General features: G+C 40.7%; 1 protein-coding gene across 1 annotated transcript in view; it reads left to right on the forward strand.

Moving 5' to 3' along the window:
* LOC131048684 (galacturonokinase) overlaps window positions 1–24,670 on the forward strand; it is a 245,964-nt gene that overhangs the window by 26,801 nt on the left and 194,493 nt on the right. The window contains exon 3 of the mRNA XM_057982733.2: window positions 18,294–18,365. Coding sequence (XP_057838716.1) covers window positions 18,294–18,365 — 72 coding nt within the window. The remainder of the gene's footprint in view (window positions 1–18,293; window positions 18,366–24,670) is intronic.

Raw genomic sequence — 24,670 nt, forward strand, 5'->3', positions numbered from 1 at the left:
TTTAAAACCCAAATGCAAGTATACTTGTAAAACGGAAAATGGAGAAATGAGTGCAAAATGAGATTTAGACTTGTGGGAAATGACGTGAAGGGAAAGTATGGATATAAGCAATATGGATGGATAAAAATAGGAAGGTTTTGGGAATGTCATTTTCAAGAAAATGGGAAGAACTTTGGACATGTAATCCGGTTCTAAAAACCCGAATTTGGAAGGATGTGTATTTTTCATCTTTGCAACTTGGAATTTCACTAGAATATGGTTAAATTCTTATAACCATAAGGGAAGATCAATTTTTTTCATCCAACTTGTAATCGAGATTTAAAATCCCGAATACAAGTAAAGAGGGAAAATGGGGAAGAACAATGCAATTCACAAATTGCCTTGCAAAGGGGAAAATCTCTCTCACAAAACCGATTTTTGGGACAAAATAAACATATACACAAATTTACAACTAGAAAGGAAAAAACAAGAAGACAAGAAAACAAGAAAATGAAACAAGAAAAGAAAAGAAATCATACCTTGTTTCAATCTGAAATGCCTCTTCAAAAGATGAAACAATCTTTGAAAGAAGGGAGGAAAACTCTTAAATAGAGACTAACCGCATTCCAAAACCCTAGCCATGTTTTTACCAAAACGCCATGGGCAACAAAACGTGGCACCAAATGCAAATTTAATGGCACAAGAAGTGGTCAAATTTCCATCAAACCCCAACGCCTTGGCATAGCAAGCAAAAACGACTTGGGAGATTAGAGATCTGTGGCAACTTGGAAGAGAAAATTGCGGTTTTAGCAAAAACGTGTTTGCTATTTAACACCAAAAAACCAGCAATCACAAACCCCAAGTGGCGTGATACGTGTTTGCAAATGCATGAAAATAGGAAAGAATCCAAAATGCCTTCTATCTCCCAAAAATTCTCCACAAAAATTGCTTCAAATCTCCAACAAAATCGCCTTCCTTAGCTGGTCGGGTTTTGGAAAAGAAATGCAAGTTTCATTTTACATGTAATAGTGAAAATCGGGTTTTAATTCCCATATTACAAGTTTAAAATGTTACTTTTCTCTCAACAAGGCAAAATCGGGTTTTGGAAATCCAATTGCAAGTTTAAAATTCCTCTATTTACACTTTACGGAGAAAATTGGGTTTTTTGGGTATAATAGCAAGTTTAAAATGTCACTTTATTCCATTTCTAAGCAAAATCGGGTTTTGGAGAGAGATATGCAAGTTATAAATAACTTGTAAAGGGAAAATAAAATCCCTACAACAAGTTTTAATAACTCAACACATGCAATAGGAGAATAAAATCCCCATTACAAGCAAAAGACACTAAAATAGGGATTTTACAAAAGAATTACAAGTGACCTTTAAATATGTAATTTAAAATTAACTTGTAACTTATCCAAAAAATCCCTATTGTGACTAAAAAAGCCAAAAAGCATCAAGTGGGAAATAAAAAGTAAGTTACAAGTTCTTTTTTCAATAAGGTGCACTTGTAATTAGCCAAAAAATTTCCCTACAAAGACTAAAACAAATAAAATCATTAAAACTTGCAATTCAAGGAAAATTTCCCACCTGCAGTCAAGGAGAAAAAAACCCGAAATTGAAGGAAAGACATATCAAACGAACCCAAAATGCGATGAAATTTGAAACGTGGTTCGAGGATGGACTGAGGATTAAGCTAGTCCAAGGGCGAAGCAAAATTCTGCATCGGGAAGCATGTCGTAGAGTAAAATTTTCATTTTTTGTCAAATTTTTTTATGTAATGGTCCTTCATTTTTGAAAACTAAAATGAGGACAACAGGTTTCAGCTTCAATTTCCTCTTAGCTTCAGAGTGATGTGTTTTTTATTTTAGGCCTTGGTGAGTTTACTAAGATTAGCGGAATAGTATTTCCTAATTTTCATTTAATTATTTTTTAAAAGGTTACTTTACTTTATAAACTTAATATTTTTAATTTGTAAATTTATTTTAATATTAAACAACAAATATCTATCACGACATATGAGTATGACAAATTGATATTGGATTAATATATTGTATTTCAAATTTGTAATATTTATGCTAGTCTTGTTTAGCAAATGCATGATATATGGCATTTTGAAATTTATTTCTGTTTTTAGGCTGCAAATATGTATACATTTATGGGTTTTATATCTTTTTTTATGGACATACCCAAATGGACCCAATTCCCAATTGTTTTGGCATACTATACCTATGCACCAGTACCCATAATCAATTTTGGTTCAACAACTTAGGAGTAAATGAGTAAGCCAGTTAAAAGTACTAAACAATTTTTAATAGTTCTTGGTAATCAATGAAAGCATTTGTCTCTTATCAGAAGTGGTAAAATTACGATTAGAGTTCTTGCAAAAGCTTCTTTGCATAAACATTGGAAGAATGAATTTTGTTTAGATCATGAAATAGAATGTGTTACATGTTAATGGATTTGCAAGAAGGAATTTAGTAGGTACATTAAGTGTTGAGTTTTTAAATTAGATGGGAACTTTTGCATAGGTTCAGTGCGATTGTGTGGAAAGGTTCAAGTGGTTCGAGTAAGTGTATTTTGCATTTCACTCTCAAGGACTAAATTGAAAGTCTTTTATTTAGACAAATAAGTCTAATAAGGATGCTTTTTGTAAATAAAGCTGATATTTGTGTGATTAGATTTTATCTGAATTTGTATAAAGATAGGAGCAAAGAAGAAATTTGAATTACAGTTTCTCTTTCGAAGGAATGAAAGATTAAGTTTTTTGAGAGACTAAAAAATTGTATGTAACATACTAGAACAACATAATACATGTTGATTTCTATGTAGTTACTAGGAGACTTGTCTCCCACCCCCTGAGAGGCGTCCTGGAGACTAGAGACATCCTCGAAAACATCTAGACACACAAGGTTCTTCTAGCCACTGTCTCTTACTGTCTCTGAAGTCTCCCGACTAGAAATTGACATCTCCTGCTAGGAAACTTAGGCTATAAGGTGTTATAAAAAAATCTGATTCTTATCTTCCATCATCACCCTTGCAAACTCATTATTACTTATATGTTAGTAATAATAATGCTAGCCACTAGAGTCTTTTGATAAATTTTCTCAATTGCCTCTCTAGAAGACTCATCAATGACGTATAATTATTCACTTTTCTTGTAATGTCATGATTTACTAACTGTTGTTCTTTTAAAGAGGTCACCAAAACGGTAATAAGAGATCTTTGCATAACATCAATTCATCTGTTGGAAACAATGGAAGCCACTGAGTATCTCTAGCCTTCTCAAATATCTTATAGGGACACATCCTTGCAAATCTTCTTTGTTCTCAACAGAACAATACAAAATTTCTCCTAACTTGGCATCTCATATCCTTTGACATGTGTAGCATCAAACTATCAATATTTTTGAATTTCAATATGTAATGATAATCTAATATGAAATATATTGTGTGAGTTTTGAATTCTTTAACTCTTTGACTCAGTGATGTTTGACATTTGTAAATTTAAACTTTACTGCTATTCTTGTTTTTAAAGTTCTTTGTCATATGATATTTTCTGGAAATTATTAAATTATATAAAAAAATTGGCATCTCCAAGTACCTCTTGTCTCCTATTTTTGAAAATTAGCCGTACCAATACTGGTACCAGTCTCCAGATTCTCCAAGTACCCCATCTCCTGGTAACCTTGTTGTGGAGGTTTCCTTGTAAGTTTTCGAAGGAATGGAAATTGATTTGAAGGTGTAATTATTTGTGTATGATTCCACATTTTGAAGTTTTTCATCATTGTGTGATTAATGTAATGTTATTTAATATTAGGACAATCATTAGGGTATGCAAATGTTTGGTCATCAAGTTTTGAAGCTATGACAACACAAGTCTTCCTAACAACTAGTTAAATAAAGGGCATAATTGATGAAGTAAACCCTTACAAAATTTTGGAATACTAGTAAGAGGGGTTCTACAATTTGTTATGGAAAAAGCTTCTTTGTAGAGTGCAATCTAGTCATCACCATGTGAGCTTTCTCATGACCTTGCAAAAGTCTTTTGCAACGATTCTTAAGTAATTGCAACCACTGCCACTTGTGCAGTCTAGGGGCAGCAAGACCAACTTAAAGCCTTCGAGGCAACAAGGACTTTCAAAGCATGTTCACGTTTATTTTTTGAATTTTTTTTAACATATTAAACGAAAATTTACAATTTTTAGGGAACTTCCCCTTCATCTCTCCTCCCATGTTGACTGTAGTACAGCATGGCCTAGGTTATTTAGTAATTTTTTCAATGCTCTCTGGGGACAGATCCCCTGCCCTAATTGCGTATGGTTCTCTTTAAGGATGTGGGGATGAGTAGAAAACAACCCCTTGTCCTCTTTTTTTAGCAAGACTAGCAAATGGCCCTAGGATGTCCAAAAATAAACAGCACTTTTTTGGTGCATTTGAAAATAACACAATTTTGATTGAAAAAAGGGATGGGTGGGTTAACAAGGTCCCCACATACCTTTAAACTATATCTCACCCTAAACAACCTCCAAAACAACTAAAAACAAAAAAAACAAATTTGTTTAACATTTTTCAGCTTGTAAAGAAGAGCAGCAAGAGGAGCTGCAGTAAAAAGAGGAGAAGAATAGTGGAAAGAAGGCAATAGGGCATCGAATCCACATTGTTTGAGTAAGTTTACCATCTATTATTTGTTTGTCAGTTTCCTTAGCCTTTTTTTCAGTTTTTTTTTTCAAATTTCCAAACACGTAGGGAGGGTATTTTGATTACCATCTGCACTTGCAGCTGTATCTTAAATCCTTAACTAAAGGAAACAATAAGCAGTAATGGGAGTAATGAGAGTAAAGAGATTGAAGTTAAAATGCAACAAAGAGATATTGGTCACAAAAGTATGGCTGCCATTTTGTTCTTCTTCCAAGCACTTGTTAGAGACTAATACAAGCAAGCTCCTTGTGAGCAGACCTTGGAATCACCTATGGAAGACCAAGAGTCACTATATAGATTTAGAAACAACATAAACATTAGAAGCCAACTATGGAAGACCAAGATTCAGCACTTAGATTTATACATTAGATGTCCCTATGGAGATTTGAACCTGGGTCTCCACAGCTAGAACCCATTGCTTTAACTAATTAAGTTCAAACCCCTTGGATAATTTTGCTAGTTGTTTAAATTCTTTTCATTTTTTATTGTTTTATGTTTCAAATAGTAACTCTTCTTTTTGAAGTTAATGTGTGCTTAACAAATAGGACTGTGGGTGTGCATCCAAGTAATCCTAGGAGTTCTAGAATAGTTATACTAAAATATGGGGAAATGTTGCCAACCTCACAATACAAGGTGTGAATACAATCCCTTGTAGCAAATGTAAGTCATGAAGCTAGGTTTTTGAATCGTGGGAAAATAAGGTTGATTTTGGGTACGGGTACGGGTACGAAATATCCCGGAATTGGAAGTGGCTTGGAATCGGCATAAACGGGTAGGATTCCTTTACTTAGTTTTGCCGACTTCATGACCTTTGGAAAACCCTAAACAATTTTTTTTTGTACTCCCAAATATAAAATATGTGTTTCTTGAACTTGACTTTGAGAGCATGGGGGTGATATCTATTTGCTAGCTCATCTCAACACCTGAAGATAGCTGCATCCCCGCCATTCAAACTATATACTCACTCAACCCACCAAAAAGCATGCAGTCGTTGATATCGTCTGCTTGAAAGATAATAATGTTTTAGACAAAAACTATGACTATGACGAATCCATGGATCCTGATGCAAACCTTCATAGTTAATAATGAAATATATAAAATAGTTTAATTTAAAGGTATTATACATTATATTAATATATTGTTCTTAAAACTATATATTAATAGTTAATTTAATAAGATTATAAATTTACATAATATAAAATTTATAAGGTATATAATTAATATTTAAATTATAATAATGAAATATATAAAATAGTTTATTTTATAACTATTATACATTATATCAATATATTGTTTGTAAAACTATATCGTAATAGTTATATAATAAAATTTTAAATTTAAAATAATATAAAATTTTATAAGGTATATATTTAATATTTAATATATATATTTTTTTAGGTAAGTGCTATCTATAATGGGGATAGCGCCCTATATTGATAAAAGCTGAATTACATATGCACCGGCCTACATCAGGATATGGCTCAAACTGTAAATACAAAAACAAAACCAAAATAAACCATCTAGCACAACCTATTCCACTACACAAGCCTCAGAATTGTAGCAATTTGATCACCCAAAGTAGCCACCTTTTCTATATTGTTATCAGACAGCCATCCCATCTCCTCTTGCATCATCCTTCGGAATGGTCCCAATTCTCCTAAGGAGACCCCTGCTTAGAATACATCCCAAGCGTTGCCCATGAAGTTTTCCTGCTTCTCCCTCAAATCCCTCGCAGCAACTTGTGCCTCATCATCTGTATCTGAAACTTCCACATCCGAAAGGAAGCACACAGGGTTAAAAAAACGACCCCAAAATGCTCGCCCATTCCTCCTCCAGTTCCATGACTACATTGCCAATAACATTGGCATCAACTTCCTTGACAAACCCATCCATTTTCTCTATGCATGCCTCCTTGGAGGGAAGAGTATCCATGTAAGCCGGTTAATTAGTAAATAAGGCTTTTTGTAATGCTTCAAAAGAAAACAATAGTATTAAGTTATATGTACGGGGTAGTTAGTTGTCTGACGGTTGATGGCCTAACCAACCGCAAACTCTTTATATTGTAAACTTGTAGCACATTTGGAACACATTGGATTGGCGAGGAATATGATAGAGATCTGTGTTACATGAATATATCTTGGTATACTGTATTGTGTATTGTTGGTTCCATGCTAATGCTTTATTATGCTCCGGTGTTATAAATTGTATCTTGATGTTCTGTATACTACAACCTAATCCACTCAGGCTACTAATATTTGGTGCCGTTGCCTAAGTTGAATCCGGAGGTCGCTGGAGGGAAGGCTGGCGGGATGGAAGCATAATGGGTCGTCCATTCGACCAAAGCATCCGGGTAACAGACAGTGATGTAAAGGATAACACCGAAGTAACCAGGGAGGATCAGTTGACACAAGACCTGATTCACGCGTGGAACGTTTCCGTGGACCGGTACGTACAACGAGAAGTGGAACTGAGCGCAGTCTCGGCTGGTACGGTACGGGCGGAACTCAACGTGAACCAGGCCGTACATGATCTCCTGGGTAGTCTTCCACGGTTATTGGCACGTGTACTCGTGGAACATGAAGAGGAACGAGAGAACATACGGAGGGAGCAACGTAGGCAGCAAGTGCTTCAACAATATAGAGAAAGGAACCGAAGGGAAGAAGAACAGAGGGACTCCACACAGTGACGAAACCACCGCAGTTCCAATAATTAATGCCAAATACACTCAACAAAGATCGAAGCCGACAACCCTCGGAGGAAGAAGGGAGCCACGAAGACATAGTGAGGAGATCCCTGCGCATCCAAGAGCAACTCGAGAGGCGCCTGAAACTCTACTGGATAGTTGAAGAAAGAGGGAGCCTAGTGAAAGGTTCTCGGCAACATACACAAGAGTGGGACAGGAGTCACGACAGCCCACAGGCAATAGAAAGCAGCGAGAAGTGGGAGAAAACAACCATGCCAACTGAGTCATTCAACAATTCCCAGAGTAACCAGAGAGTGCGAGAAAGATGGCACATAACCCCGAAAAACAGAAACTTCCCAGATTCAATGGACTAGGATTAGAGGACCCCGCTCGCCACTGTAAAACTTGTGTCACCATATGGCAGGCCAATGGCGAGGATGATGAGGATAACTGGCTGAAAGCATTTCCGGCCACCCTCCGTGGAATTGCCATTGACTGGTACACGGACCTACCCACCACTTCAAAGGATACCTGGAAAAAACTTGCTAAGGCGTTTGAGGAGGAGTTTCGGCTACTTCGGGACGATGACGAGATAGTCGCAGAAATATACAACACAAAACAGGGCAAGAGTGAGATGGTAAGGTCCTACTACCGCAGACTAAAAGAGTTGATTGGAAAAATGGACAATACGCTAGCCGATGGGTTGAAGAAGCGATGGTTCATTGAGGGATTGCAACCATCCTTGCGGAAAAAGATGAAGGTAGTACCTCCATCTACTTTCATGGATGCGTACAATAGAGCCATGGACATTGAAAGCGAGAACAAGACATCAAAGGGCAAGAAGTGCACAAGTGATGAAGATAGTAGTGATCAGGAAAGTGAGGAGTCGTCCCGGATGGTACAAGCACTCCGGAAAGATATGAGACGGATGATGCGAGAAATGCGGATGCAGAAGGAAGAAAGTAGAGAGGGCAGGGACCTATGGTGCACAGAGTGCAAACTGGAGGGACACACAAAAACCAGTTGTCCAAAAAAAAGCCTTCTGTGACATCTGCCAAGTGTTGGGACATTCCATTAAGGAATGCCTCTACAACTTGAAGGCAAGGAGTGCCCAGGTACTATATACTCAAGAACAACCAACACCACCAACTACACCCTCCAAGAACACAAACTCAGACGCATCACTAGGTGGCTATAGGAGCAGTCGGAGGGGGAGTAACAACAACAACAATAATAATACCCCACGGGGACGCATCCAATATGATGCAAAAGGCAGACCAATGATACAATGTCGACTATGTAACGAATGGGGCCATTTTGCACGCGACTGCCAGAGTGATGTTGGACAAGGAGGAGGGCTACTCTGCAAATGGTGTGGGCCGGGCAATCACAAAGATGCGGAATGTCCAAGACAGAAAGGGGTGAACATGCTGGAGGTAGTACAGTCGGAACCAGAAGTACTGGCCATTACCCGATCTCGTACAAGGAAACTAACGTACCCTGAACCAGGTATAGAAAAAGAAAGACTAAGGGAGGCACAAAAGGAAGTAGAAAGGGAAATGAGTGAGGGACGGCGGAAGACAGTACCCCACAACACCACCAGCACCATACAAGCCGACTCCGAAGCTACCATAATGAAACAGCTGCTACAAACCACCATGCCTGTCCGTGTAGCGGATCTGTTGCAGACACTACCACAACTACGGATGGCTATAAACCAAGTGGAGGAGACCAGAAAGGAGGAAAAGACGCCGGGCCACAGAGAGGAAATGGAAGGAAGGAACCACTCAAAGGAGACCAGTGACCCTATGTTGATGATAGTAGGGGTAGGCAGGACACCAGCCGTAGTAGAAATGGAGATTCTCGGTTACAGACTTACTAACACCATTGTAGATGGTGGTTCTGCGGTAAACGTGCTACCCGAGGAGACATGGAAAACCTTGGGTAAGTTGACGCTCTGGCCACCTGCCTTCCACCTCGTAGGAGCAGATCAACATGGCATAAAAGCACTGGGCACGCTTATGGGCCAAAAGGTAACCATTGGAACCCAACAATTCTTTCTGGATTTTATGGTGATATCCTTAGCAAGGAAGGGATACGATGCACTCTTGGGAAGAGGATGGCTCATCATGGCCAAAGTAGACCACAATTGGAAGAAAAACACTCTCTCAATCGAAAGTGAAGGGAAGAAATATATCATCGATCTAGGAAACCAAGTAGTGAGCCAGGAAGTGGCTTCAGACTCTGGGTCCGAGAAAGGCCCATCGGGGGAGGATGGTGAGATGGAACTTGATGAAGGAGTCCTCCGCTTAGGGAATTGGTCAGAGGACAAGACAAGTTCTATCAATGGGTTATTTCACTGGCAGATGGAAGATTACGAAATCTTCCACCCATGTAACGTGTTGGAGATCTTGGAGATCGAGGAAGACAATACTTACCCGCCACAATTTGTCGAATACCAAGAAGGGGAGGCCCAGGTAGATGGGGCCCCGACCCACCAATTTGGAGAAAATGAGATTGTACAATATGTGGAACCAAAGGTACAACAAACCAACCTCGGAGAAGAAAAGGACCCAAAAGTAATACTAGTGGGGGACGATTGGGACCCCGTACTAAAGGCAGCAGCATTTAAAATATTTCTCGAATACAAAGATGTGTTCGCATGGACATATAAGGATTTGAAAGGAGTGCCTCTAGAACTGTGCGTACATCGCATACCCTTAATACCAGGGGCTAGGCCAGTAAGGAAACCCCCTTACCGCATGAACAAAAATTATGCTGCAAAGGTGCAAGAGGAAATAGAAAAGATGTTAGAAGCCGGAATCATATTCCGGGTGCAAACCAGCGAATGGGTCTCACCTATTGTCATTTCGCTCAAGAAAGAGGGGAATCAAATCTGTATCTGCGTAGACTTCAGATGTTTAAATGCTGTAACTGTGAAAGATCCATTTCCCATACCTTTTACTGATAGTATACTGGAAGAAGTGGTAGGGCACGAAATCTATTCCTTCATGGATGGCTTTTCAGGCTACAACCAGATCAGCATAGCAGAAGAAGACAAGCTGAAAACCACATTCATTGTAGAGGATGGAGTTTACGCGTATAATCGGATGCCATTCGGATTATGCAACGCTCCAACCACATTCCAGAGGATCATACTCCATATCTTCAACAAGATGGCGACTGGAAATTTTAAAGCATTTCTGGACGATTGGTCAGTGTACAGCGAGAAGAAAAATCACTTGCAAATACTGGGGGAGTGCATGGAAAGGTGCCGTCGAGCACGACTTGCCCTCAATCCAAAGAAATTTCGGTTCCTTGTTCCGCAAGGAAGGTTGCTTGGCCATATAGTTTGCAAAGCAGGGTTGAAGACTGACCTTGATAAGATAAGAGTCATCATGGAAATGGAAAACCCAACGGATGTTATAGGAGTAAAGTCTTTCCTGGGCCATGTAGGGTACTATCGGCAGTTTATTAAGGGATTTGCTGAGGTCTCCCTCCCACTGGAAAAACTCACAAGGAAGGGGGAGCCATTCGTATTGCACCAAGAGCAAGAAGAGGCCTTCAGGGAACTCAAATCTAGACTTGTAAGTGCACCTATCCTGATATACCCAAATTGGGATAATAAATTTCATGTGCATGTGGATGCCTCCAACTTTGCCATTGGCGCCACCTTAGCACAGGCAGGAGCCACAGGCTTGGATCACCCTATATACTTTGCCAGTTGCCTATTGTCGAAAGCAGAAAGAAACTATAGTACCACAAAACGAGAGGCCTTGGGGATGGTGTACGCAGTGCAAAAATTTCGTCATTACCTCCTAGCCACTCCCTTTACCTTCTTTGTAGATCACCAGGCACTCATGTATCTGGTCAACAAACCGGTCATCCAAGGGAGAGTAAGTTGATGGCTGATCTTACTGCAAGAATTTACTTTCAACATTGTGGTGCGACCAGGAAAGAGCCATGTAATGGCTGATCAATTTGTCAAGAATAAAATCAGGGGAACGCGCAGAAGGGGGAGTGAATGAGGATTTTTCGGATGGCCACTTGTTCCAAATAGTAGTCTTACCATCTTGGTATAAGAAGCTCGGACAATACCTCGCTAGCGCAACGTTCCCGAAGGAGATGCCCCCAAGTGAGAGAAAGAAGCTGGCACTAATGGGCCCTGATGGGGTACTACGAAGGTGTGTCTTAGAGGAAGAAATTCCGGGGGTTCTTAGGGAATCACATGAAGGGCTAGCGGGAGGGCATATGGGCCCAGATGCTACCGCAAGAAAAATATTACTAGCAGGGTTGTGGTGGCCTACACTTTATGCAGATGCGCAAGAATGGGTATCAAGTTGTGATACTTGCCAAAGGGCGGGTAAGCCACTCAAACGAGACTTTATGCCTCTTTTTCCATCCCAACCACAGGAGTTGTTTGAGAGATGGGGGCTAGATTTTGTAGGGCCACTTAGGATAAGCAAAGCACACAGATGCTGATACATAGTCGTGGCTACAGAATACCTTACAAAATGGGCCGAGGCTAGAGCTCTTCGAGACAGTACCGCCAAGTTCATATATGAATAGATCGTAACTCGGTTTGGAATACTGATATAGGTCACCAGCGATAGAGGCGTACATTTTGTGAATCAGGTGATACGCACTATGACAATAGAATTTAGAATTTTTCACACGCTATCAAGTCCGTACTACCCAAGGGCGAATGGACAAGCAGAGTCAACAAACAAAGTATTGGTGTCCATTCTGTACAAGACTTGTGGAGTAGAACAAGAGGACTGGGAGGAAAGGTTGGGTGCAGTGCTGTGGGCCAATCGTACTTCTTACAAAGCCACTACTGGACAAACCCTATTCCAGCTCATGTATGGATAGGAAGCTATGATGCTAGTAGAGTACACTGTACCGAGTTTGAGAATAGCGGTCCAAAACCGGTTGGGGGACAAGGAGAGCTTAAGGGAGCGGTTGAATACATTACTTCAGATGGAGGAATGTAGGACAATAGCACAATGGGCCACAGAAGTAGCCCAAAGAAGAAGGAAGTTCTGGCATGACAAACACTTGAGACAGATGAAATTTGCACCAGGACAGTTGGTACTCAAATACAATGGCCGGAATGAACTCCGACCTGGGAAGTTCAGGGTATGCTGGATAGGGCCCTATAAAATAGAGAGAGTAGGGGCAAACGGAGCTATAAATTTATCTACCATAGATGGCAGCCCAATCAAAGACCCAGTAAATGGGTCAAAACTTAAAATCTACCAAGAGAGAGGAACTGTCCAGGAGAGAGAAATGGTTGCCACGAATATGTTGGGGTATGACTGGACTGGGACAAAGGCAGATGGCCCTAAGGCACGAAAGTTAGAAGTAGGGGTTCAGAGAAATTGGAAAAACAAGAAAAGCTTAGAAAAAAAGAGAACGCAAATCAAAACATTATGCATGAAAAGAGAAGGAAATAAAAAGACAATAAAGACCAGAAAGAATAAAATTAATTTTATATTATGGAAACAACAAAATAAAGGAGGAACACAAGCAAAAAGGCACATAAATTTTTGCAACGACAACGCAAGAAAAGTTCGGAGGAAAAACCCTACGGAAGCCAAAGAGAGTGCACAGGGCGTACACGCCACTGTACGCACAACCGAAGGAAGGAGTGCAGGGAGAATGCAGGCAGGGTGGAGTGTACGCAAAGCCGTGAAGGGCACACGCGACAAAGTGAGGGAGAGTAGTGGTGTGGAGCAGGGACTCAGTGGCACGAAGGTACGCGGTGGCACACGGAGCAGTGACGTGAAGGGGGAGGCGGCACGAAGGGTACGCGGGCGGACGCACACGCAACCACCCACGTACGCAGCAACCGGCTGGTGGAGGCGTACGCAACCACTCGCGTGTGCAACACCCAGCCAGAGGTGCGGTGTACGCAAGCTACGGCATACGCAACTCCCGATGTGCGTAGTCCCCGGCAGCCATGGCGTATGCCTTAGGCGCTGTGTGGCGTTTTAGCGCGGCGACCCCCGAGACCTAACGTACGCAACACCACAACCCTCAGTTGCATCAGCATACCACTACAGTTGCTCAGTGAAGGTAAAGCATACGCCAGTAAAACACGAGATGGTGAAAGGGAGTCACGGCAACCCTAGAACGGGAAGTTATGACATAAATTACAAGGCCAGTACCTCTAACAAGCAACCAATGGCCATGCCAGGAACTGGCAAGAAAAGCCAGGAGAGGGCATCAGAACAGGTAAATGTGGAGAATATCACGTTTGAAGGAGTTCTTGGAAGTGAGTGCAGGAGGTGGTGGGAAAACAATAAGGAGGACCACCCTCTAAAGAATTCATTGAAGAAAGCAGAGGTTGATAAAATCATTTTTATGCCCATCTTTAATCGAAAAGAATTTGAGCCTATATTGTGCGCCATGGTCCATGGATATGAGCAGGACAAGCATAGATTAGTAATTGACTATTTGGGACAGACGGTGGTCATTTCTTATGCACCTAAGGAATTCAGCAAGGTTTTCGGAATTCCAAGTAGCGGCGATTCAGCTATAAAACCGTCAGCAAGAATGTCTACAGAAGAAAAGAAGTAGCTGTTGGAACACATCTGCGGTAATACACTCACAGAAGAGCAATGGGACTGTTTATGGTAGAATAGCAATAGAAGGGGCTTGAAAAAATCTTACCTCACCTCACCAGAGTGGAGATGCGTCATGGATATCCTGAAAAGTAAGCTAACAGTAGCAAGCCGAGCGTCCGATGTTGCAATATGGATGCTACGCCTCATGTACGGATTGAGCAATGGCAAAATATACAATTGGGGCCAAGTCCTTTCCAGCCAGGTAAAGGAAGCCATGCTCCTCAAACACAAAACCCTGTACGTGCCCCATCACCTCATTGCCCTCTTCTTGGAAGCATTGAGAACCCAGGTGGCGTTGGAGAATAGAGGAGGTTTTGTGGCCTCAAGTCGGGTGGAGCCCTACAAGCCAGCCATGTATCATTGGCTACACCTGGACACTTTTACAGTAGTAGCCACAGAGACACCGAGAAAGAAAGCAAGGCAAGAACGGGCAAGGAGCACGGAAGATGGAGGAGAGGAAGATGACAACTCCGACGAAGAGGTAGAGACGGGGGAAGAGGAAACATCTTCATCGGAGGAAGACGAAGGGGAATTCCGTATAGAGCAAAGCCACACTATGCATGGACCAGAAGGTGATAAAGAGGATAGGATAGGGCTAGAAGTCCCAACATTGGAACCAATGGGCATGGAATAGGAAGGAGGACACGTAGGAGGTGTGTCGCAGGTAGAGCCAGAAAGCCGTATGGGGGGCATACCAGCCGTACCAGGATGGGGAGTAAAGAGAAAGGTACTTTTCAAACCGGCACAAATTTCCACCACGACACATTTGGTACCTGGGGTCGCAAGGACCCCATCTCAGTTAATAGATTTGAGGAGACACAGTGCAGGGGCCCACACTCTCCATATAAACACACCCAGGGGTGTGGAAGCCGCTAGAGCTGTCGCATTGGTAGTGGCACCAATAACCGATCCTCTCGCAACCATGGAGGTAGGAAATATAGAAGAAGAAATGCACCTGGAAGAGCTAGAAGGAGACAAAGGGAAGGGGACAGAGGAAGCAGACATGGAGACCGCAACGGACATGGAAACCGAAACAGACAGCCTACTCGCCAAATTCCAGATGAACATAGAGGTTCCGCCACCTTCACCATCGCTGGGGTTTGACCAGCAGGAGGAGAGCCTAAGGATTGAAGAAACTGGGAAAGGGCACAACACGTCCTCACCAGTAGAAGGGGTTGGAGAGTGGGAAGCTGCTGCGCAACACTTTCTTTCGGAGTTGGAAGTAATGAGGACAGCCACAGAGAGGATGATAGATCATTCTCGAGGATCCGATGTGCCTGCTATAGTAAGAGCAATGGAAGCACTACTGGCATTTATGACAGAAGGTTGCAAGAGGGAGTTCTCGGAGAAAATAAGGAACCAAGGTTGGCCCAACACGGGAACTCCGGAGATAGTAGCAGACTGGGAAGTACCACAGATCCTTAGTGGGCATACAGGAGGTAATCAGGAAGTAATGGGAGCCCTCATTTCCATGGAACAGACTTTCTGTACTACATTCTTACAGCTCCAGGGGATGACCTGGAAAGCGAGCAAAATGGAGGGAGACCACACCTTATCCCTACAGCGAGAGGGTGAGTTGAAAGAAAGGATCAATGCTCTAGAGCAAGAAGTGGCTCAAGAGAGAAAAACGCGGCTGGAAAAGGAACGGTAGTTGGCTGCCTCTGAGAAAGACCGAATGGATGCACTCAGGCTTCTAAAAGCAACTCGGGAGAAACAACTCATTGCTGAAAGAGATCTAAAGATCCTCTGGGAGCGGGCCACTACGGGAACAGGGACGTCTTCTTGTCCCTCTAAGTAGATAGTTTTTGTTGTTATTCTGTTGTTTTGTGTTCGTCTGGAAGACGACAAGTTTTTTGGGGGGGGATGATGTAAGCCGGTTAATTAGTAAATAAGGCTTTTTATAATGCTTCAAAAGAAAACAATAGTATTAAGTTATATCTACGGGGTAGTTAGTTGTCTGATGGTTGATGGCCTAACCAACCGCAAACTCTTTATATTGTAAACTTGTAGCACATTTGGAACACATTGGATTGGCGAGGAATATGATAGAGATTTGTGTTACATGAATATATCTTGGTATACTGTATTGTGTATTGTTGGTTCCATGCTAATGCTTTATTATTCTCTGGTGTTATAAATTGTATCTTGATGTTCTGTATACTACAACCTAATCCACTCAGGCTACCAACAATCCACTAACAGGCAAAGGATGGTCTTGTAGATGAAACTGTCACACCAATGTCTATCTCCACTGAGTGCCTCCGTGATAATTGCCACGATTGCTGCCTGTCCATCGACATCAATGTCAAATAGTCGATCGCACTGTACTTCCAAAGTTTCTTCTCGACACATGCAACTCAAACCGAAGTGATGCACCATGATTCAAGTAAGAAGAAACTTCGACAATACTAGACCAGTCTTTGCAAAATGCTAATTCGGATACAACCCTGCTATCCTCCATTCTTCCTAAAATAGCCTGTTGGGATACAAAATCGAAATTTCTGCCCAAGATCCAAACAAATCTTCTTCTGCAGTCTAAGCAAGGAAAGGTGTTCGCCGTAATATGTACTTGTCGTTTCTCACCACATGAAAGACCCTCGATCTCAGCTTTAATCCCGAACACGCAAGGCCAGGTACTTAAGTCTATCCAATCTCTATTCTAGGGATTGATAATTTCTCCTGATTCAAAATCTGCACTAGGGGGTCTGGAATCGTATCTGCCGCAGACAACTGTCTGGGACATGAACTGCTAATTCCCATGTTTGCCAAACAGTCCACAACCGAATTGCCTTCTCGGTATGAATGAGAAAATGAACAGTCAGAGATGTGACCGATTAGATGTTAAATCCTCGGAATCCAACAATTTAGTTTCCAGTCCGTGAATTGTTGATTAGCAATATCATTGAGAATATCCTGTGAGTCGCCCTCAATCACTACCTTGTGAACCTCCTTCTCTACACACCATTCAAGGCCTGCCTCAAGAGCAGTTACTTCGGCAATGTTGTTAGTTGATACTCCCATCGGACCGAATTTTGCCCCCAACATTTCGTCATACCCATCTCAGATGATTGTGCCAAATCCAGACACACCCGGATTCCCTTTGCAAGCCCCATCGAAATTCATCTTCAAAAACTCAGGACGAGGAGGATTCCACTTAATATTTTTCGTACAAGTTTTTGAATTAGAGAATTTATAGTCACTGCACATTGGTAGTGCCCAAATATTTTCCATCGCCATATCCCATTTTGTGTACGATTTAAATGTTCGACTGAGGGATTTAACTTTAACCACTTCTTCAATGGTGTATTTGATTTTTGAAATGAGAACTTCAACTTCCAAAGCCTCTTCATTAAAAATTCGACAGTTTCTCTCCTTCCAAATATGCCAAATCAACTTAGATGGACTAACCACCTAGAGAATGCCCCATTTGGATGATTTTGCCGAATTTGGCCAAGAGCAGAGGAAGTCTTTAAATGACTGATTCCTAACCATATGGCACTACAAGCTATCAAGGAGCCAGTCCCAATACCGCTTTGCATATGGGCACCAAAAAAGTAGATGCTCAACCGACTCACCATCCTCCTTACATAACGTACAAACATTGGGCCCCAAAATACCAATCACGTTTAGTCTTTCCCCTGTAAGGATACACCCATGGAGTGCTATCCACAAGAAAGCACCCGCCTTAGGTAGCACACTTTTATTCCAGCATAGTGCCCCGGGCCACTTAATATCTTTCTCTCTGTGTCTTTGTAATACGTATCCCAGTTGTACTTTATACTTTGCCTGATTTGGCTGCACACCACAGCAAACTGTCCTCGCAATTGTAATGAATCTTTTAATATTTAATATATAATTAGTATATATAATTTTTAATATACAGAAATACATTTTTTAATTTATAATATATATATATTTATGATTTTTATATGTTTTTTTGTATTGGTGTACCCAAACGTATCTAGTCCCCTCAAAATATTTTGCTGTACCGGCATACTGTAACTACGTACCCAATTTTGATTCCAATTCAGTAACCTAGGCCTGAAGGTACACACTAAACCAATAAACATGTTCATTATTGACAGCTTATGATGATGATTTGGTAGCTCAATAAACATCATGATTGGCAGAGAACACGATGTACACTGGTTATTAAAAATTCACTCTTCTAGAAATTTCATCTATATGTGTGTCAATTGTTGTGATTTTTTCAATCTAATTGTTTTATCTTAACATCTGAATTAATCTCTCTAAGAAATCTTAGCCCAATCATTCTAAGTTTAAGATAGTGTTGATCTTCAGGGGGGTACCGTGACAGCAATGACAGTCAATAAGGGGATACTTCTAGGTTTTATCCCTTCTGGAGACAGCAAGGTAAGTTTTCAAATTTTGAAATAGAGTAGCATTTGTCCTTTTTGTATTGAATTTAATTGCCCTTTGCATCTTGCAAGACTTGAACAGCACAAATCACCTTAAATGAAGTACAAAATGCAAAATCTACATGGTATGGGTGGTGATTATATCAAAATTCTTTCTGTTGCTAATTGCTATAATACTTAATTGTATTTTATATGGTATTTTAAAGTTATTTTTAACAAATGTTAATTTTCAATCTTGGTGCTATTTGATATACTAGGTGTTTGTTGAACAAAAGTTCTATGGCTTATAAGGAAATTTTGATTTGTTTACATTTATCTAAATTTCCAAAGTGAATGCATTTCTAAGGCGAGAACAATTTTGAGACATATTTTTGTATTGTTTTATTGTCTGAAGTTAAGGAAAATATATGCTCAGCTTGGTGCTAAAAAAAGATGGTTTGTTACCAAATATCTTGCTACATAACCTAACAATGCCATACTAGTTGCACCTAAAGCAAGTTGTCCCATCATAGATATACACATAAAGATGAACTGGCCTAAACTACGTGTATGCCACAAAATTAGAAAATTTATCCTCAGATATAACAAGTTCTAATCATCTTTCTCTTATTTTGAGCTGCCATCTTCTGATAACTGGGAATCGCATCCATATGGGGACCATGGACAACATTCTCAGGCACTGATGCAGAAGCATGTGGATCATAAAGGCTTGCAATTTGCACAACGTTAACATCTGGAGAACCAGCTCTAAGTGGGATAGAAATATCTCCCTTACTTCCCATACATTGACACCCCTGTTTAGTACTGTTAAAAAACTAAAGTCTGATCTTAAGATCCAAAATAAAATACATTTTGCATTAGTTTTCTGCTACAGGCAAAAACCAGCAAGTAGAGGGGTCAAGACTGAAGCTGGCCAGGTAACAAACCAAGTTGATTATCACAAGCTTGAATCCACTCCCCATCATACAATTAATTGACATCAAGCACACATTGGAATATGTCTCCAGTGTTGGTGTTGGAAATAAGCCACACCCGGACCGACGATGGACTGGTCCAAGAGGGGCCAGTAGCTCAGTGGTAGAGCACTCCAGCAGCGTATGGAAGGTCCTAGGTTCGAGTCCTAGCTGGTCCATGTCTCAACATGGTATCAGAGCCAGGTCCAGGCTAGGAGCCCCAAGCACACGAGAGGTGTGGCTGAAGGGGGGGTGTTGGTGTTGGAAATAAGCCACACCTGGACCGACGATGGACTGGTCCAAGAGGGGCCAGTAGCTCAGTGGTAGAGCACTCCAGCAGCATATGGAAGGTCCTAGGTTCGAGTCCTAGCTGGTCCATGTCTCAACATCCAGATCCTAGTCTGGTTTGTATCTTATCTGTATCAACAATATTTAAGCATGAACTTTTATATTGATAAGCTCTTTCTTTCTATCCGTCAAATCAGTATCAATTAGACCTCTAGAAAATATTAGCAAAGGCTTATTCATGTCCTGTCTCCTTGCCAATGCCGCTCACTTGCCGACTCAAAGTTTCAAAATATCATACAAGCATTCCCACCTGTCATCTCCCACTCTTTGTCTAACACAAACTCAGTTTTCTGGCCAATAAATTCTTCAACTTTTGACACTACACATTTCTTCCCTGCAAATACTCCGAAGGAGGCAAAACATGTTTGAATTCCCAATCACATTCTCCACATGGCCAACACTGAGAAATCAAGGAAGGAGCATCTGAAACTGCCTGTATGGAGGGCAGAGAGTTCAATAGACATTTACCAATCTGCACAACTCCAGCCCTGTTACCTTACTGACTAGTTGAAGAGGAGATGACACCAAGATGCTGTTGTTGCCATGGTAGATTTATCAGAACGTTGCCTCCAATTGTTACAACTGTCATTCCTATTCTGGTATGAATTGTTCAATCTTTCCATCTATTTCACCATCTCAGGGAGATTAGAGATTGACTGTTTTAAAACATGCAAATTCTATTGAACACCTACTTGATTCACCATTTAGCATCAGTTTCATGGCTATCTTTGTTCAACTCCTCTTGCACCATTGGGAGTCGCCTCCAAACAAATCTTCCTTCTTCCTTCCTCTGAGCTGATAGAGTTGCCGCTAAGGTCAAGCCACCTGTACACTGGACAAGTGACTTTCTCTTGCTGGTTACCGGACATCAGTTCCCTTAACTTCTGGGTATCACTCTGTCCTTTGTTTGAAAATCATAAGCAGAATTGATGTTCCATGCAGCCTGATGTATTTAGTCATTTAATAAATATTTTATAATAATTGCTAATATAATTGAGTTATGAGAACTGATCATCACTATTCACCTATGGCAGGCCAATCTTGAAGGAATGGAAAAAGGAACCAAATTTGAGCATCACCTCCCTTTCCTGAATCAATGGGTGAATGAATTTATCTACCATATGAACTGAATCCTCTTCAAGATTTCTATGATAGTCCGTCTTGAACTAAATACACTTGCCCTGCCTTCTGATCTAGAACCTAGATACCATGACTATCCATCTTTGCCTTCACCTAAATTGATTCCTGTAAACCAATTCAGTAGAGGGCCTTGCCCAACCTGTAAATTAGGGGGCATCCATTCCTCCCTGATTACCAACATGATCATTTCCCTGTCTATTATAAAATGGCCCAGCAATGTGAATATCATCCTGCTTCTTACGAGGTAAGGAACATTATACCTTTTTCTCCTACCTTATTTTGCTTTGTTTGGCAACTTCCTGTTCAAAAACATGTTCTTGAATCACTTTCTTGAACATGAATCAGAAGAGTAATCTGCAAAGACATGGAGAAAGATGATTTCATAATGAAATCTGTATGGCACCTTCTTTCTTCATGAAATATATTGTTTCCTGTAGGACAGAGCAGCTGCAGCAGCTTACTAGAAATCACGAGCCACAAGGTTGGCAGGATTAAAGAAAAGGGAATGCTTAGTATTACCAATGGTTCCCGTGTTAATGTTATTATAGCTATGGTCAGATTCCTTCAGGCCGACATAGCCAATTACTTAGACATTTATAGGTTTGATTTCTTTATTATGCCGACTTTGCATTTGTAAATTAAATAAAATGTTTTGAAATATAAACCCGCCACCCTTGGTTAACAAGACGTGTTGATTATAATGTAACTTATCCCTAATGAAGAGACGTGTTGGTTAATAAGAAGCCGACCCTTGAATGGATGTGTTGGTTGGATGCTCACATATATGGGTATATATATAGTCTGACTCCCTCCCTCCAAGATCATCGAATGAATATGCAACAAGCAGATCGAATCGTCTACAGCATTCCGTGTTTACCTTCAGCAGTTCGATAATCATCTAACAGCAGACCGAATATCATTCATAGCAGTTTGGACATCACATTCAGCAGTTCGTGAATCATCTTAGAAGGATAGACACATACAGTAGATTGTAATTCATCTAGTGAGAATTGTATCATTCATCTAGCTTCAAGGAGTGAAACAAATTGTGTAAAGACATCTTGCCATCTTGCTTAATATATTATAAGACATTTGTTGCTGGATTTATCACCTTCAAGTTGGAAGGTTTTCTTAGGGTATATACTGTGCAATTGTGTTTGAATAATCTTATATCTAATCTGATCTAAACTTAACATGGTATCAGAGCCACGGTGAAGTAGATCGTGATCAGATTTCGCTATAACAACGAAGTTCTCTTTCATCTCTCACCTTCAAGAAGGAACATCAAAGCCTCGAAAATGGTGAACGGTCTTAAAGTCGAGGATAGACTTGAAGGCGCATCAAAATTCACCTCATGGAAGTTTAGAGTGCTTATTGCACTTGAAGAAAATGATCTTCTTCAGTTTGTGGAGGAAAAGGACTTATCTGAGCCAGAAGATCAAGAGGAGAAACTTCAATTCAAGAAGAGTGCCATAAAAGCGAAAAAGATATTGATTGACTCCGTGAGGGATCACTTATTGCCTCTCATTTCCAAGATGACAACTGCAAGAGACATGTTTAAGACCTTGGAAGGCCTTTATGAGATCAACAACACAAGTAGGGCTCTTGCATGGAGGCAACAACTTCATCAAGTCAAGATGGCGAAAGGAGAATCTGTCATGTCATTCTTCATGAAGATATCAAAACTGAGGGATCAACCAAGCGCTATTGGAGATGTAGTGGTTGATAAAGACATTGTCATGTTGGCATTGAGTGGCTTCCTCATTCTTGGGAGCCATTTATTCAAAGTATAAGTGGGAGATCCAAATTGCCTAAGTTTGATCGTCTTCGTGCGGATTGCATCCAAGAAGAATCTAGATTGGCTGCCAGGGGAATTGTCAAAGGTTCTCAAAATGAAGACACTCATGTTCTTGCCACTCAATCTACTAAGAAAGGGAGAAATTGGAAGAAGGGCAACTTCAAGAGGAATAGAGATCAAAGATCAGATTTTGCACCTGATTCAAAGAAGAAGAAAGATCTCTCTCACATTCAGTGCTTTAGATGTGACAAGTTTGGTCACTATGCAAGGGATTGCTTGACAAGGCCTAAGCAACAAATGGCAAACATTAATGAAGTCTCAACTAAAAAGGAAGCAGAAGACAACTCTAATGGATGCCTCTTCATATCTGCCCTATCAAGTAATGTTCCCACAGACAGTGACACTTGGCTAATTGATAGTGGAGCTTCTCGACACATCATAGGCTATCGAGAACATCTTTCAAATTTGACGGGAAGGGAGTCTAATCTCCAAGTAATCATTGGAGATGATGCACACTATTCAGTGAAAGGATTTGGTGCTACATCACTCAACCTATAATCTGGAATTTCTCTTCATCTAAGTGATGTCTTATTCGTGCCAGGAATCAAGAGAAATCTTGTGTCCATTTCAGCCTTGGAGGATAAAGGTTATCAAATAGCATTTTCAAAAGGGAGAGTTCTTGCATGGCCAAAGAACTCTAGCATCAAGACTACCCGTGTGATCGGGAATCGACATGAGAGTTTGTATAAACTTTCCACTCATCTACTTCAGACTCTTCTACATGACTCTTCCAGTTCCAACGAACTATGGCATAGAAGACTTGGTCATCTACATTACAGGGCTCTTCCATCATTGAAGAAGATGGTTAAAGGTATTCCTAAACTTAGTCATGTACATGATGGTACTTGTAAAGGTTGTGCTATAGGTAAAAATATTAAGAGTCCATTTCATACCAGTGAAAGTAGGGCAAAAGAAATTTTAGATCTTGTACATTCCGATTTATGTGGTCCAATGTTAATTGCATCCCTAAGTGGATTTTTGTATTATGTAATTTTCATAGATGACTACTCTAGGAAGACTTGGATTTATTTCTTAATGTCTAAAGAGTCTGATGAAGTCCTAGGTAGATTTAAAGAGTTTGAGGCTCAAGTAGAAAACTTATCTGGAAAGAGAATTAAAGTTTTAAGGTTTGATAGTGGAGGTGAATACACCTCTGGTAGCTTTCGTGATCTCTGTATTGAGGCAGGGATCAAGAGGGAGTTTTGTGTCCCTTACAACCCACAACAAAATGGGGTTGCGGAAAGAAAGAACAGATCCATTGTTGAAGCTGCAAAAGCCATGATCCATGATCAAGACCTTCAAACCTTTCTTTGGGCAGAAGCTTCTAGAACAACAGTGTATGTTCAGAACATATGTCCTCACCAGATATTGCCGAATATGACTCCAGAAGAAGCCTTTTCAGGGATTAAGCCTGATGTCAGTCACTTAAGGATCTTTGGTTGTCCAGTGTATGTTCATATACCCAAAGACAAAAGAACCAAGTTGGAACCTTCTGGCAAGAGAGGAATATTTGTGGGCTACAGTGAAACCTCTAAAGCCTACCAAATTTATATTCCTGGTTAGAAGCAAATAGAAGTGAGTAGAGATGTTACATTTGAAGAAGATGTTGCATTCAGGAAATCTAAAGGTTCATGCATGGAGATAGTTGATAAAGATCACGAGACTCCTCAAGACATGGACATTGATCATACTCCTGAGATTCAAAGGGAGTCCGTTGAACTTGTAGCAGTTGATGATCCAATTGAACTTTTGGATCCTAATGATGGGCCTAGACATATTTTTGTGAATCGAAAGAGACCTCTTTGGGCAAGGAACACTATGCAGGAGACAGAAAAGTTCGCGGCTCCTAGAGGCACATTCAGAGAAAGTAAAAGACTACAAAGATTCTCTAGCTATGTTGCATTGATGTGTAATCTTATTGAGACTGAATATTCTAGTGTTGAGGAAGCCTCAAAACAGCAAGTATGGAAAGATGCTATGAATGAAGAATATCAATCCATT

The sequence above is a fragment of the Cryptomeria japonica genome, chromosome 2 (genome assembly GCF_030272615.1).
Source record: "Cryptomeria japonica chromosome 2, Sugi_1.0, whole genome shotgun sequence".
Classification (NCBI taxonomy): domain Eukaryota; kingdom Viridiplantae; phylum Streptophyta; class Pinopsida; order Cupressales; family Cupressaceae; genus Cryptomeria; species Cryptomeria japonica.